At 61.1% G+C, this 16035-nt stretch overlaps 3 protein-coding genes across 3 annotated transcripts; 2 read left to right on the top strand and 1 right to left on the bottom strand.

Annotated features, from left to right (window-relative positions):
* Positions 1-5686: 5686 nt before the first annotated feature.
* Positions 5687-7020, top strand: VTJ83DRAFT_7482 (uncharacterized protein; the record flags this gene model as incomplete). Its single annotated transcript, XM_071014309.1, has 3 exons — positions 5687-6110; positions 6216-6540; positions 6600-7020. 3 exons carry the CDS (start codon positions 5687-5689, stop codon positions 7018-7020), a joined length of 1170 nt encoding a protein of 389 aa, XP_070863699.1.
* Positions 7021-7686: 666 nt separating this feature from the next.
* Positions 7687-8040, bottom strand: VTJ83DRAFT_7481 (uncharacterized protein; the record flags this gene model as incomplete). Its single annotated transcript, XM_071014308.1, has 2 exons — positions 7687-7868; positions 7932-8040. 2 exons carry the CDS (start codon positions 8038-8040, stop codon positions 7687-7689), a joined length of 291 nt encoding a protein of 96 aa, XP_070863698.1.
* Positions 8041-8429: 389 nt separating this feature from the next.
* Positions 8430-10352, top strand: VTJ83DRAFT_7480 (uncharacterized protein; the record flags this gene model as incomplete). Its single annotated transcript, XM_071014307.1, has 3 exons — positions 8430-8473; positions 8606-9025; positions 9107-10352. 3 exons carry the CDS (start codon positions 8430-8432, stop codon positions 10350-10352), a joined length of 1710 nt encoding a protein of 569 aa, XP_070863697.1.
* Between the last annotated feature and the right edge of the window lie 5683 nt (positions 10353-16035).

Raw genomic sequence — 16035 nt, 5'->3', positions numbered from 1 at the left:
AAGATCGGCGCCAACATTCGTCCACGACCAACCAAACTGAAACAATGAGTACCCCCACGAGCCACAGCTGAGCAGGCGGCGATGAGACCTGCGGACCACCCCATCACGCCAAGCTCAGGACAAGCAAAAGATCACGCTGGAAACTGCCAAAGGAACAAACCAAAGGGACAAACGACATGAGTAGCTCATGCTTGCATCTCTCGACCGGACGGTCTCGGGGACGTTGAGCATGGCACAACGGCTGGGCACTCTCAGCCCGGTTTGACCCCGACTTCCACCCCCGCTTGCTTTCTAGCATCTCTTCGCCGGTTGACCCGCAGGCACGGAACTCCCTTGCATTTCGCTCAACATCATCATACGCTCCGTCAGCTCTTGATTTTCGGGTTGCGGCGGGGGAGGCACCCATGAACATCAGGAGGCCGGCGAGCTTGGTTGTTGGGAATGGAGCTCATCCCGTACCCAACCGGTGTTTGCTGCTGCTGCGACGGTGGCGGCGGCGGCGGCGGCGGCGGCATTGAGGGGTTGAATGTGGGCGGCTTGGCCTCCGATAGAGGAACTGGATAATTAGTTTGAACAAGGAGGATTGTATTACTTATTGGTCTCCGCTGCCGTTGCCCATACCCGTGCCGTCCCCACCATCGGCTGCCGTGGTCCCGATCGCTGCCGGCGCGGCGGTCCCACCGGAACCCCCCGGGCGGGTTCTTGCGCAGCCTGCGACGATGCAACCGCAAAAGGAACGCGATGAGGGCAATGAGGGCGGCACCGCCCACGGAAAAGCCAGCGATCGCGCCGGTGGGTGTGTTGCTCGTGCTTTGGTTTGATCCGTCGTCGTTGCCGGTGCTCCTGCTGCCCGTCGCCGTTGGGTCGGCACCTCCCGGGTCCGGCGTCGGTGATGGCGAACCCATCGCCTGACGTGTTTGTTGGGTAGTAGTAGTGGTGGTAGTGGTAGTGGTAGCAGTGGTGGTAGTAGTTTGTTCTGGCGGCTCTGATTAGACGGAGAATCCGGTGTATTAAAGGTCGCTGTAGAGGCATCGCCGGTACCCGGGGACGCAGGGGGGGCAAGTCGGCTCGAGGGGACACTGGCGCCTTCGATTTCGCAGATGCCAGCGTCGGCCGGGGGGGGGGAATGACGCCGACATGGCCGGGAGGGCAGCAGAAGTAGTAGTCGCCAGCCCCCTCCGTGTTTTTGGAACATGATCCATGAGCTGTTGGCACACACGGGCAGGTGTTTGATGATGGGCCCGCAGTCTTCATCTTTATGTCAGGGGGATGATGTTAGCTACCTAGAGATTCCCCAGTTCATTCCATGAGCTGCAAATTTGCCTACTAGTAGGGCAACAATAGGGTTGAAACGCTGCAGAACAAACGTTGTTGGGCGGGCAGCAGCTCAGAATGTCAAATGGGGATTCCTGGCACGCGACGGGCCCCTGGCCCGGGCACACGGCCGTCATGTAACCGAGCAGCCATCCTCCACGATACCGATGGCGTTCTACGAGAGACAGAATTGCTCTTTTTTTCATTCTGAACATTCCAAACAGCGGTGCTACGGTGGGAGTTGCCTCTTCAACTTTGTCCTTTCGCCTAGGGTGCTTAGGCGCTCAGAAACAGGAGCCATCTTCTAATTCATGCAAATCTCTGGACAGCAGCATGGCCATCAAACGGTTTTTTGTCCGTCGTCTTGTCATTTCCCCATCGTAACAGTCGCTAGTAGCCTGACAATGAAGCCATGACGGCTCAGCGAGACCAAAAAGATGAGCTCCGATATGTTTCCCGAGGCTTGAGGGGAAACACGAACGTCTACGATGGTTTCTCAGATACACCCCATCCATCATGTCTCTTCCCGGCGCAAAGCTCGCGGAATCGCTTCAGAGACATTCCCTGAACGTATCTGTAATACCCATAAGCACTAATTATCTGGTCGTCCTCTACAGAGGCAGATGTCACGTCCAAGGGCCTTGGATCATCCAACAGCCAGCCACCGCTGTTCAAAACCGACCAAACATCCAAAGGTCAAAGCAGACCAAAATCCAACCCTAGATTTGGGGGGAGGTGCCCTATTAATATAGAGTTATTTTCACCCCTCCTGTCGGTCGACCTCCTTCTCCCTGTGGCATGCATCTCCCGACGATCCAGGCTCTCCCCGGGTACGCCAAACGCGAGGGGGGCCCCCAAACGTTTTGATTGATTGAATGCCCTAATTCAACTCCCACACCAGCATGGTGACAGCCGTTACAATGTCTGCAGCATTAATTGGGTCACCTATGGAAGTATATCCAGAAGCATGAGGCCGTGGAGGTCCAGATGGGGGAGTGAATGCACGTCGGCCTTGATCGGCTTCTAGAAGACGTCCAGAGCCAAACAACCATGACCACGATGATGGTCCAAGGGGCGTGTGCTGGGCGTGTCTTTTTGGTGTATCTTGTCGGTGTATCTTGTCGGTGTATCTTGTCGGTGTATCTTGTCGGTGTATCTTGTCAGTGTGTCTTGTCTGTGTGTCGACGTCTCTCTTTCGGTCCCTCTTTTCGGCCACCCATTCGCGGTGGCAATCGCGTCATTGGAGTCGTGGAAAGACAGGACGGTAAAGAAGAGATATTCATCAGAGTTCAAAGACAAGTCTCACCAAGAATCCTCTGACGGTCATGAGAAACACGACGGCTCGCCGCCGTGAGACAGTCTCAGCTCGGGGATCCCCCGCGGCGTGGCCATCTCGAAAGCTCACGGTCTCCGGAGCCCCTGGGTCCTCCCGGGGACGCCCATCACTCCCGGAACAGCTCACCTAGAAATTTTGGGGGGGTTGGCAAAGCTGTCAGGCACGCAGAGACAACCCCATGCATCCAGGATCCGGTAATTGTGCGCGCGCACGTCCGTATCCGCCCGCCTCCCCTTGGCCGGGCATCACCACCGCCAAACGAGACGGAATCCCCAGCCGAAGGGCGATACGCCCGCCAGGTAGACCACGGCATGGCGCCCGATGGCACGCCATCGACTGCCGAGAAGTACGGTGCGATGGCCGTAATAAACATGCTCTGATTTCTTTGTCTCTTTCCGGGATCTCCGGTTAGGAAGGCCTTCCTGATCGGGGTGAGAAGGTCGTCCAGCGCGTCCAGCGCAAACCTTCCACGCCCATCGTCATCCAACTCCAAGGGGGGGGGGGGGGGGGGGGGGGGGGGAGGCGTGTCAATAACAAGCCCCAGCCAGCCCACGTGCCCAGGCAACAGGCAGGCAGGTGAATGAAAACAAAACTGCCTCTTTCTCTCTCACCGGCCTCGCGGGCAGGTTGGTCGCCCGCTAGCTAGCCTCCAGCCCGGCGCAGGTATCCGGGGGCTTTAGCCGATGCGGCGGGAGAAAGAGAGCAGAGAGAAGGGCCAAAGGGCCCGACGGTGGTGCCATGGGGCGCGTGGTCGAATCAGGACGCGGTAGGGAAGATGGAGGGCGGCAGGGAATGTATATGGGGATCGTATATATGCTGTATGTATAAGCGGTGGGTGTATGTAGGCCCATGCAAACAGATATTAGGAACGTCGGGAAAGCAGGTACAGTATTGCTAGCATATTGTAGGAGGATGCACGCTCGAGTTCCGCACTAATAATGAGGTGAGAGGAGGATGGATGGTCCACGATCGGACCAGCACGAGTGGAGCGAGCGCAATAATACCATCGCCACTCCTCCCTACCAGGCAGGCATCGATGCGGCCGAGCACGCTGCTCACAGTCTGGGGTAATAAGGTGCCTAAGCAGGCTGGGCAGCCTGTCACCGCGTCACTTCACTTGCTCGCTTCCACCTGACACGCTGCCACACGAATAGGCTTCCTCGTCCCGCAACGGCCAAGTCCCAGTCCCGTCGCCCCGAGCTGAAAGATCTCCCCAAGCGCCCGCGACCGGGGCTGACTGACGGCTCGGGATCTGGGGTCTACGTAACCCTCGACGGGTACGGGAGGGTTTGTATGTGTAAAGTGCCGCGCCCTATTAAGCCGCCGGGGATTAAATAGCCGGCCGGCTGGGACCATCAATCAGATCGCCTTGCGCTCCCGCTCGGGCAGTTTCAGATGACGGCGTATTTTAGCCACCAACTGCCGCGTTAGCGCCGGGATATATGTCCGGGGGTCCAGTTGGTTGGGGTGGCGTCTGTTGACGTTGATGGTTGATTCAAAATAAACATCCATGCCCGACGGTCGACCCACGGCATGCGCCGCTAGGGGGTGCATCCTGTGGAGTCCCCGCATTCTTTCTGTTACGAGCTAGATGAAGGGAACGGCCAGAAAAAGGGAAGAGTGGCAGAGGTGATATGTCCGCACGGGGACGATGAGAATGGTGAGCCAAAGCCGTGACGGTGGTGCCAGTTTGCCGGCCGCCGGTGTGTGGTTGTGTGTGTATGTGCGTGCGTGCGCGCGTCTCCCCGAGGTGCTATTCGTTATTTGCGCCATGCGAGGTGTGTACATCACTACCGGAGGGCCAGACTCTCAGCACCAATATACGCACACGAATGGCTCGGTGATTATACGCGGGGGCCAGGAAAGCCGATCTTCTCGGTGCCTTGTGGTAGGGACCTTGCCGTGAGCACCTCGTTGGCCGCTACGCAACACACATACACACACACCATACACACACACCATACACACCGGGGGGACGACCCTGGCCTCATCGGCAGATGATCAACACTCCCGATCCAGCCATTCCGTTCATAACCGCCGCCATCTCTCGATGCGTCGGTCCGTCATCCGTCGATCGACGTGGCACGGTCTGCAGAAGGCCGTTAAGGTGCGGAGTTGTGTAATAGTGATCGCGTTGCACACACTCCCCCCCCCTTCTCTTCCCCCTGAACGTGTTCCTAGTCCGCTACCCCTGAGCCCGCTCGCCACCACGACGGGAGCCAAACGCCCAGCCGACCGTTGGGGAACATGCATGGGGTGCATGGCCCGTATGTAGATGGAGGGTGGTATAGTTCCCCAGATTGTCTTGGCTTGCCTCGCCCTGTGGTCAAGGAAGCACGCGAGAGGGCTTCCCCAACCTTCCCCATATGCACCAGCGCCACGCTCTCTAGAGAGCCGCCACCCGCGGAAACGGATTCCCCCCCCCCCCCCCCCCCAATATGCAGCGGCATCGCGGGGAGCCATGGTATGAGTCCCAAATGAAGCTCGATATGAAGGGCGGAGATGGCCTCTGACAAACCCGTCCAGTCGCCGGCGCCGGCAGTGACGCCAGCGGCCCCGCACGCTTCCCTCTGCGTCCCCTGCCCCCAAACGGGCGGCGGCGGCGGCGGCGCGTGCGGCTCACCAAGGGCTCGTCCGTTCCCGCGGAGGAGGCCGCCCGAGAGGCAGCGCGCACGCGCCGGCCCTGTGTTCCTGATTGCGAGCGCGCACGCGAGAAGGCTTGGATGCCGCACGCTCCAGCCGGCCGCCATCGTGGCGCCCATGTTCGGTTGTTCAGACTCCGAGCGCGACCCAAGGCGAGATGGACGGAAGACGGGCCGGCGCCATCATGTCCTTCTGCTGCTCCTCCTCCTCCTCCACCTCCTCCACCACCACCTCCTCCACCACCACCTCCTCCTCCTCCCTCCAGTATAAAGACGGGCGTTCCCAACCCATCGGCATCTGGGAATTGAGATCTCGAACCAGCCCAGTCTCAGTTCCGATCCCGGGTCTCGCACGTGTCCTCGTCTCCTGCAGCCGTCGTCGTCATCATCCAACATGAAGTTCTCCAAGTCTGCCCTCCTGACCTTCGCGGTCGCCGCCTCGGCGTCGCCGACCAAGCGCCAGTCCCCCGGTGCTTGCCCGTCGCCGGTCAGGCTCGACGCCAGCACCAACGTGTTCCGCCAGTACACGCTGCACCCCAACAGCTTCTACCGCGAGGAGGTCGAGCTGGCCGTGCAGCAGATCTCGGACCCCAGCCTGGCGGCCAAGGCTGCCAAGGTGGCTGATATCGGCACCTTCCTGTGGCTCGACACCATCAAGAACATTGAGAGGCTCGAGCCCGCCCTCCAGGACGTGCCCTGCGACCACATCTTCGGTCTCGTCGTCTACGACCTGCCCGGCCGTGACTGCGCCGCCAAGGCCTCCAACGGCGAGCTCAAGGTCGGCGAGCTCAACCGCTACAAGACCGAGTTCATCGACAGTGAGTGACCGACCCAACCCCCCCCCCCCCTCTTCCCGGGAATGTCGAGAAGGGAGAACAAAGCAGGGAGATCGGGTGGCTGACGCCGTCTTCCCTGCAACGCAGAGATCGCCGAGATCCTGAAGCGCTACCCCAACACCGCCTTCGCGATCGTCATCGAGCCCGATTCGCTCCCCAACCTGGTCACCAACATCGACCAGACCTCTTGCCAGCAGTCCGCCTCGGGCTACCGCGAGGGTGTCGCCTACGCCCTGCGCCAGCTCAACCTTCCCAACGTCGTCATGTACCTCGATGCCGGCCACGGCGGTTGGCTCGGCTGGGACTCCAACCTCAAGCCCGGCGCTGAGGAGCTCGCCAAGGTCTACAAGAACGCCGGCTCCCCGAGCCAGCTCCGTGGTATCGCCACCAACGTCGCCGGCTGGAACGCCTGGTACGCCTTTCTTTTTTGTTCCCCTCAGAACGCACCCCGTGCTAACCGTGCAACCCCAGGGACCTCACCCCCGGCGAGTTCTCGCGCGCGTCCGACGCCCAGTGGAACTCGTGCCAGAACGAGAAGCTCTACGTCGAGAAGTTCGGCGCCGCTCTCCGCAGCGCCGGCATGCCCAACCACGCCATCATTGACACGGGCCGCAACGGCGTCCAGGGCCTGCGCGAGGAGTGGGGCAACTGGTGCAACGTCAACGGCGCCGGCTTCGGTATCCGCCCTTCGGCCAACACTGGCGCCGAGCTCGCCGACGCCTTCGTCTGGGTCAAGCCCGGCGGTGAGTCCGACGGCACCAGCGACTCGTCGGCCGTCCGCTACGACTCGTTCTGCGGCAAGCCCGATGCCTTCAAGCCTTCTCCCGAGGCCGGCCAGTGGCACCAGGCCTACTTCGAGATGCTCGTCCGCAACGCCAACCCCGCTCTCTAAGCGGCCGAGGCGGAGGAGCGCGGGGCGGCGGCCGCCGCCGCCGCTGCTGTCGCCGTTGCATAACGGGAAGTGATGATGGGAGGACACGGAAAAAGTTTGGATGCATGAGACCATCAGGGGCACCGGCTGGAACTTTGGCCGTCAAGAGGCTGTCTTTTCCCCCCCTGGAGCGCTGTTCCCTTCTAGTGTAGCTGTTCATAGGGCGTATATATGCTTGTTGAGAGAATCTGTACATGGCTTGGATCGAACGTGGCCCGCTGTGCATACCATGGAGCGAAGCGTGCTGGAGTTGCCATGCCCCCCTCAATGAAGTTCTTGCGGACGGCCGAGCACCGTGATGTGCGGTGCGCACGTCCCGCTCCCGAGGCTGACCCGACCCTCTTCTCTGCCGAGGCGCGGCTCCCAAAGACCGCGGAAGTCCTGTCAAGGCACGGACGGCCACGGCCCTGAAACATCTTCTTTGCGAGGACGTAGAAAAGATTCGGTCAGGCGTTCATAGCGCGGTCGACGGCTGCCGAGACGAGTCCACCACCACAAGCGCACGCGTCCATGGCGACAATCCCTTCTGGCAGCGCACCCGGCCATTCTCCCCCCCCCCCCCCCCCCCCTGCTATCCTTCCAAGGGGGAGAACATTGGCAGGGATGGGAACTGCGGGATTTCTGCCATCATTTGACCAGCCTCCAGATGCCCAGCCAAGCGAGCCCCAACGAGATGCCCGTGATGCCCATCTTGCGGCTGCGCATGCCGAAGCGCGAGCCGCTGGCCAGGATCTTTGCCTTTTGCTGCTCCAGCTGGGAATGGCCCGAGTAGTAGGTGTAGGCGGCGAGGCCGAGGAACGCGCCGCCGCCTGCAACCCGTTAGCTTGGGTTCCGCGCGTCTGTCGCATGGGAGGAGGATGAGGACAACTCACCAACGATCTTGCAGGGCAGGCAGTCGTCGCCGCGGTCTTCCTTGAGCAGGTCCTCCAGCCGCTCCGGCTTCTCGAGGGATGACAGGGTCGGGATGGTGTCCTTGGCCATGGCGGGCGTCGGCCGTTGTCAACGGGCGCTCACGTCCTCATTCAAATCGGCGGGTTCAGGGTTGAGGTTGTGAGAGAGAGGATGGTCAACGTTTGTAACGTGAATCGTTTTCCCCGATGAAGTGGATTGGCTGGGGCCGCTGTGCAAGGGTTAGGGTTCACGTACATACATACTATACACAGTACTGCTCACATACAAGTAACTAACTACTGCGTACACAGTGTAGCAATCATAGGACTTCTTCAACAGTGGGTCGGGTGGGTCAGGCCGCCCCCCTGTAACTCATTGCGTCAGTGCCTGGATTCCGCTCTAGAACCCCGCGGGTCAACGAACTTCAACCTCGAACATCAACCAAACCGACAACGACGCCAGGCCAAACCATCTCCACCATGAGCGGCATGGTCGAGGCCCTACACATCTTTGACGAGCACAAGTAAGCCCCTCTTTTTTTTCCCTTCTTCTCCCTTGCCTCCTCAAGACCAGGACGACCATGGCTGGACACCACAGCCAAGTGAGCTAGGAACAGGAACAAGCACGCTAACCTCTCACGATACCTGCCCCCAAGCGCCCTGGTCCTGTCGCACACCTACTCGTCGCGCCCGCTCGCCGCCAACCATCTCCTCCCGCTCTACCTCGAGCATCCCATCCCCCGTCCCAACCTCATCTACCTCGCCCACACCAATCCGCCGACCCTCGTCTTCAGCCTCCGCCATGCCAACCTCCTCTTCCTCCTGACCACGTCGTCCGAGGTCGAGCCGCTGCTCGTCCTCGAGTTCCTGCACCGCGTCGTCGACGCCCTCGAGGAGTTCCTGGGCGCTCCCGTCCTGGCCCACAAGATCGAGGCCAACTACCATGTCGTCGCCCAGCTGCTGACCGAGATGTGCGACGCGGGGACGGTGAGCACCACCGAGCCGAACGCGCTCCGGGACCTGGTGGAGGTGGAGGGGTTCATGGACAAGCTGCTGGGGAACCTCAGCCTGCCGACGTGCGTATTTCCTCTTTGGCTCCACCTCAACCCCAGCTCTACGCCGCTCTCGCTAACGAACCTCGTCCCCCTCTCCTCTAGAAAACCCACCTTCGCCAACCCCGCCTCCCCGCTCCACGCCGCCACCGCTCCCGCCCTCCCCTGGCGTCGCTCCAACGTCCGCCACACCTCCAACGAGCTGTACGCCGACCTGGTCGAGACCCTCTCCGTCACCCTCGCCCCGTCAGGCCGGCCGCTCGCCGCCTTCGCCAACGGCACCATCGCCTTCACCTCCAAGGTGTCGGGCGTGCCCGACATCGTCATGACCCTCTCGGGACCGGGCGGCAGCTCGAGCAGCGTCGGGAGGGCGGGCCGTCCGGGCAGCAGCCTGCGGAACGCCGGGCTCGTCGACCTCCCCGTCTTCCACCCCTGCGTCCGCCTCGCCCGCTGGCGCGAGCAACCCGGCGTGCTGAGCTTCGTGCCGCCCGACGGGAGGTTCACGCTCGCGGGATACGAGGTGGACCTGATGCCTCCCGGCGCTCTCGAGAGTCCTGCCGGCCCGGCCGCGCCGCTCAAGCTGCCGGTGACGTTGGAGATGAAGACGGGGCTCGGCCCGGCGGGGTCCGACTTCGAGGTGCGCCTGCAGGTGAGCAGGGTGTTTGGCCCGGCGAGCGGCGGCGGCGGCGGCGGCCTGGCGAGCGGCTTTGGCTCCAGCCCCGGGGCTGGCCCCGCCGGCGTCGGCGGCGGCCTTGTCGGCGGCCCAAGAGCCGGCACCCCCGCGGCCCCGGCCCTGCAGGATCTGTCCGTGTCGGTTCCCTTGCCCGCCGGCGTGCGCAACCTGTCTGAAATCAGGCCTACCAAGGGCGATGCTACCTACAACCCTGGCGACCGGGCCCTCGAGTGGTCCATCTCCAACAAGGAGCTGGCGCAGGGCACGGCGTCGTTTGCGCTGCGGTGCACCGTCGTCGGGCAAACGGCCGGCGACGGGGACGAGGACGAGGACGAGGAGGGGGCAGACCCGACCGGGTTTGGGTTTCGCGAGTCGTACCATTACGACGAGCCGTACCAGAGCGGCACGTCGGCGAAAGCCACGGCCAGGCCATCGGCGGCAGGCGACGCCGGGACAGCGGGCGACAGGGACGAGCGCAGGGCCGCGCAGAACAGGATGCTCATGCCCGGCTCCGCGTCGGTGAGCTTTGCCGTCAAGGGGTGGCTGGCGAGCGGCATCAAGGTTGAGAGCATCCAGCTTGACCCGCGCAAGAGCCGAGGCCTGGGGGAAGGGGTCAAGCCCTATAAGGGGGTGAAGTACTTGACGGTGAGCAATGGGGGTGTCGAGCTTCGGTGTTGATGATGGGTTGGGAACCTCTCTTGAGGGGTTGGACGACGGGTGCGCAGGATGAGAAATCGATGCGGTTGGGAGAGGAATAATGATGTCCTCGCCGAGGTCCGTCTCCTTTATGCTGCCTAGGCTGGAGCCAAATGGCATTTGCTCCCGACATGGTCCTCGTTGGGCGGCGAGAGCACCTCACGGACAGCCTGCCCTGTCCTGTCTTTCCTTGCCCCTGTGGAGAGTTTGATATCGACTATCACACCGAGATGGACTCTGTCCAACCCCGCGACGCTACGGTATCCCCGTACTACTTGCTAGTGGCCCCTTCGTGTTGTATTTGGAGGTTTCACCCCCCCCCCCTACGCCAGCGACCATGCTGCGACTTCCAGAGCATCCCATAAGCCCCCTTGGTTTTCTCTTTGAGAGGGTCCGCATCCGCCCAAGAGACCCAGAGACGGGGCTCTGCGTCTGATGAGATATCGGCAAGGACGCCAACTTGAGCAACCAGCCCACACTATGCACTCCGTCGGGTATGCACCATGCAGGCCATGAACAACAACAAAACAACTCCCTCCTCCGAGGGTTCTGGGAACAAAAATGCCATGGACAACCCTCGGGACGGCCCTCACCTCGCAGTTCGGCCTAGCTCGGTCTGCCTGCCTGCGAAAGGGTTCTGGATAGAGCGGCTCGCTCACCACCCATCCTTCTCGGTTGTTACAACACGGCCTAGAGTCCTCGCCGGTACCATTCCACCGTGGTGTGAATCCCTTTCCATGACAGCAGGGGCATCTCCAATCCCCATCTTTACCACCGCCACCCACCATCACCATCATCTTCTTCTTCATCTTCATCATCGTCATCATCACAACAAGCACCAAAGGCGTCAGCAACAGAAGCGGCGGAGAAACACCATCACATTCTTCACAAGAGCCGCGGTACGAGACCACGGCAAAGCTATCCAACTGCACCCCACCCAACGTTCTTGCACGCACGCACGCACACACACGCGCGCAGCGTCTCTGCCAACGAGCCAATGAACAATGCTCGCGGACGGGAGCGAGGCTGCATCCCCGTGCGCTTTCGTCCCCGATCGGCGCATATTTTCTTCACAGGGGGGAGGGGGGAGAGGGGTGGGGCGTGGGGCGTGGGGGGCAGGTAGTGTAGAAAAAGAGAAAGAGAGAGAGAGAGAGAGGAAAATAAGGTCTAGATAGACTGCTCACCGACACATAAGGCCGGGGGAGGACCCGACCGTGCCGTTGTCGAGCAGGCGCCTGTGCGTGAGCGAGTGCCGAGCCGGGGGTTTGGTTGGGGATCCCGCCAGCCTTGTAACGATGCATAGGGACCTGGTAAGAGTCGGTAGGGTAATTATCTCGCGGTCCGCATGCAGGTGACCATGACCTAGGACGGGTACATAGATACCGGGATACCTGGATACCTAGGTAGGTGCCGTCACAACAAGGCGGGCGGGCCCGATCGGGGTGAAGGTCAAAGCAAGGAGGTAAAGAACCGTGCCTTGAGGGGAGGGGGGGGGGGTGTCCTTCTCGCATTGCTTAGGTACCTTCAAGTCGTAGTAGTTGCCTGCCGCCTGCGGTGCTGTCCCGGCAGATATCAGCGTCAAACCCCGGTTCGGGTTCTACTACATACTGTGTAGGTGCTAAGGGGTTCAGGAGGGGTTCGTTGGATGTGACGAGCATGCAAGAGAGGCTGAGCCGCAACGGCCGCCAAGGGACCGTAGCCGACGTCATCTCCTCCCCCCGGCTGCCTCGCGGACAGCCACCAGCGGAGGGGTTGGCGCTGACGTGCCGTCGTACAGCCAGAGCGTTGCGCGAAGCACCAACGCCCTGCGAGCGTCTGTCTTCTTCCTGGCTCGCGCCCTGGGAGGCGGTTGCGCCGATGGCCTCCAGCAGACGTGCATACCCGCCACCAAGCCGCCGCCGTCGTCATCACTCGCGGGGAGACAAGAGGTCAAGGCCGGCTAGGGAGGCCAGAAAGCGCCGGAAGGCTTGTTTGGTCACGACGCCCGGGGAGGGCGGGGGGTTGAATCGCGGAGATATGCAGGGTGCAGGTACGCAAGGTGCAGCCGTATCCACCATCGCGTAGGGCTGACTGGTCGGGAAGATGGTTTCGTTTTGCAGAGAGCGTTTCGACGAAGGAAACACGACGGCATGATTTGATGCCGGAAGGAGGACGTCTCTCGGCCAATGTTGTGAGGATGGCTGAGCGATGTAAGTCGTGCGGGCGTCGACGTGAGCCAATAGCGGCGCGGCGAGTCGGTCTTGTAGTCGTCGTAAGCGCTGTCAAGACGGTGCAAGCGCCGGACGCGGCGGCCAAGCCGGCCGGATTTCATGCAGCAGCCTCCCGGAGAAGAAGAAGGGATTGTTTCCCCGGGTTGGCCTGCAAAAGCGTTTCACTTCTGTGTTTCTTGTAGACGGCAGAGCAACGTGATGCTTGCCGTGTTGTTTCCAACCAGGGTACGGTAGCAAAGAACAAAGCTGTCGAGGCCGTTTCGGTCAACCAACCCATCCCCTGGTGGCGTTGCTGGGAGGTTAGCTCCGAGAAGATGATACCTACCTTACAGCACAGCCAAAGGGGTCGTGGCGCTTGGCTGTATGTTGTCACTGCCTTACCTCGTCCTTGTCTAGGATCTAGTTTTCTCTCTTCTTTCGAGGTTGTCATGCGGTCTAGGCGACCCTCCAGCAGGGTGAAGACCGCGGAGGTTCTTGTTTGTTTTAGAATACCTAAAGACGGGACGGGATGAGGAGGTCCAGTCAATGCATACACGTACACTGCTGTGTAGGCAGCCTAGTATCGCTTCTATTTCGGGTTCTCTGCCAGTCTCTGACAAGGCGAGAGAGCCTTACCCGTCACATAGCCAGATCGATAACTACCGTGCAATGGAAAGAGAGGGCATTCGACTACGGGAACTGGAAGCTTGAAAATGGAGACGGGAGGGCGCTTTGGTGCTTTGGTTTCTCCCAACCTGGCTACCTGAGGTACCTATGGACCATGGCCAACCCGTTGAAGTACACGGCGCTGTATAGTGCTGTGTAGAATTGACCCCGACGCAGCGCCGGGGATGCAACGGGTACCGTGGTACCGCTGCTGGCGGACCGCCATCACCCGTCGCCGGGCTGACACCTTAGCGTGCTACTACAGACAAGTTCCTTGGAGCTATACTGTGGTAGTAGGCTTTGTCTCTCATCGACACATGTCGACAGGGTGACAGCGACGGGACAGCAACGCATCGCAGCGCCACGTTTCTTGGTGGAATAGCAGCCTTGAGATGCAAAACGGAGACGGGAAACGAGGCCTGAGGCGTCTCTCTGTCATGGCTGATTAAGATGCAGTGCTGCACGTGTACATCGGGCCGCATGTCTTTGCCGATTCGGTCGCCGGCACGTTTTTGGTCGGTTTTGGCGGCGGACGTTGGAACGGGAGTGGAGACGTACTCACTACGCAGTATTATACGCAGTACGGTGGAAACCGGGCCGGGTGGAGCCCGAAGCAGACGCGAAAGCCAATCGAAAGCATTCCGCAAGGGAAGCTCGTCAAATCAGGCGCAGGCGCCGTCAGCGCCAACATTTGACGCGCCCGGCGTCAGACGCTCGGCTCGTTCCCCGCTTGCGTTGAAGCGTGAACGCAAGAGGGAAACCCAAAGAGGAAATGCTTGATGGTTTCCCTTCCTCTCACGCTCTTGCCCGTCAGCATTTTAATTAGCCCCCACCTTCTCATAGGCCACCATGGAAGCGTCCCTTGAGAAAGGCGTGGCCAATCAGCGCGCAAGTTCTCGAGACGGGATGGAAAGTGACAGGGGGGGCCTGACGTGCGCTTGCGCACAACGGGCAGTGTTCGTCACAGTTACGGCACCGTGCAGGTAGCACAAGGTCGGCTGAGGCAGGACGGGGGGGGGGGGAAGGGGCGGCGCGGCGCCGGGGGCGCTCAGCAGCACGCGCTCTTCCACTTGACAGCTTCATCGCATTTTTGACCCCCCTCAGGGCGCGACATGGGTTCATGGTCATGTCTTGCATCTTTTGGCTTGGCTCAGCGTGCCAACATGGTGACAGCAGCGCTCACCCCATGGTGGAAACATTCGTTGGTTCATCCTCGGAACCCAAGCTCGAAACAAACAAAGCCCGACGACGAACGTCTTTTTGTTTGCTAAAATTATCGCCGACGACGGCCGACGGCGATATGTAACTACGTCGTGCTATCCGGCCCGACCGACACCGCCGGGGCTCGAGCTCGGAACATTTGCGCAAACGGCGTTTATCCTTCAGCCTCCGCCAGAAGCATGAAGGATGTGGCCCGGGGATCTTTGTGAGCCGTGTGGGGCGTGATGTCACCCCACAGAGGAGCCCTGCCAGCCAGCGGTCCCGTCCGAGGCAGGGTCGCGGTGGCAGAGAGTGTGATTGAGAGAGGGGAAGCTCAACACCAACACAACGTCCGCGCCTGCGTCACCTCCCATCGAGGTTAGCGTGGCTATCCGAGTTCGTTCCGCTCCGCCAACGACGTACCCAAAACCACGCGTTCGCTCATGTTCGGCACTTTGCTCCATCGAGCGCGGACGCAGGGCCGAGAGAAAAAAAAAAAAAAAAAGAAAAGAGAGACAGACGCCAGAAGTCGCGATGGTTGCCGCTGCTCTGCTCCTCGGTAGCATCGAATGCACCCGTCGTGCAGTCTCACCAGCCCTTCCGAGATGACAAGAGAGTGTCCAGAGAGCCATTTTTTTCCCCTTTTGTACCGCAGCAAACCCTCCGATGAGGTTGCGCCGGTCGATCATCCCGGGTGAGCACGACGGACGCCGCCAGGCATGTTTTGTCCGGACGCCGTCTCTGTCCCACCATCTTGGCCCGGGGTTGGGCCGCTGGTTCTCCACCCCCCATGGTCAACCTCGTCATTCGTCGGAACCGCCGACACGCGTTCATCAGACAAGCCGGCGCTCGCGCGGTTCACGTTGGGTGATGGGGTGGGCCTTTGTCGGGATTCAGCAGAGCACGCGAGCAGCAGACGAGAGGTGGACGATGGGCTCGTGTTAGCCGCTAACCTAGCCACCGCCGAGGATGCGAGGTGCGATGGCGTCGGGTGGGATGTGCCGCCAGCAGTGACGTTTGACTGGCTGGGCATCGTCGCTGGTGCGCGCGTCGTTGGCGCCATCATGAGCGCTCATTGGCCGCGCAGGAGCGCAAGCCTCCGGGGCTCGCTTCGGCCGCCTATCGCTAGCGTCCCCATTCGTCGCCCAGTGAGCGTTTGCGGCTCGCCTTTGGCTTGCTCGACCAAGCGCAGCCACGACCGTCGACTGCAAGTACCGCGCAGCGCGAAGCGGTGCAATGTCAACCAACAGGGGGCGGCCATCGATAGAATGCAAGCCGCCTTCGTTGGGAATTCAGCTCGGCCCTCTGGCTCTGGTGTGCTTGTACTGTGTACAGTATGTACTGCGTAGAGTTTCATTCGACATGTGGTGGGTGTGGCTTTCTGCGCCTCCAGGCTTTCTGGTGGTTGGTCCCCAGGATCACGCCGCCTCCGCAAGCCATCCTTTGCCGGCCGGATTGCGATGGGCTTTCTACGGCAGGAACGCAGGCAGTCCGGCCCAGAGGACGGGCGGTTTTCCTCCTGCGTACAGCGCCTCCAGCGTGCCTCGGCCCCAACCCCCAGGCGGATTTGTTGGAACGGGATCGTCCAGATGGGGGCCAAACTACCCGCT

This window comes from Remersonia thermophila, chromosome 7 (assembly GCF_042764415.1).
Source record: "Remersonia thermophila strain ATCC 22073 chromosome 7, whole genome shotgun sequence".
Taxonomy (NCBI): domain Eukaryota; kingdom Fungi; phylum Ascomycota; class Sordariomycetes; order Sordariales; family Chaetomiaceae; genus Remersonia; species Remersonia thermophila.
The sequence above is the reverse complement of the archived record's forward strand: the minus strand, read 5'-3'. Positions and strand labels throughout refer to the sequence as shown.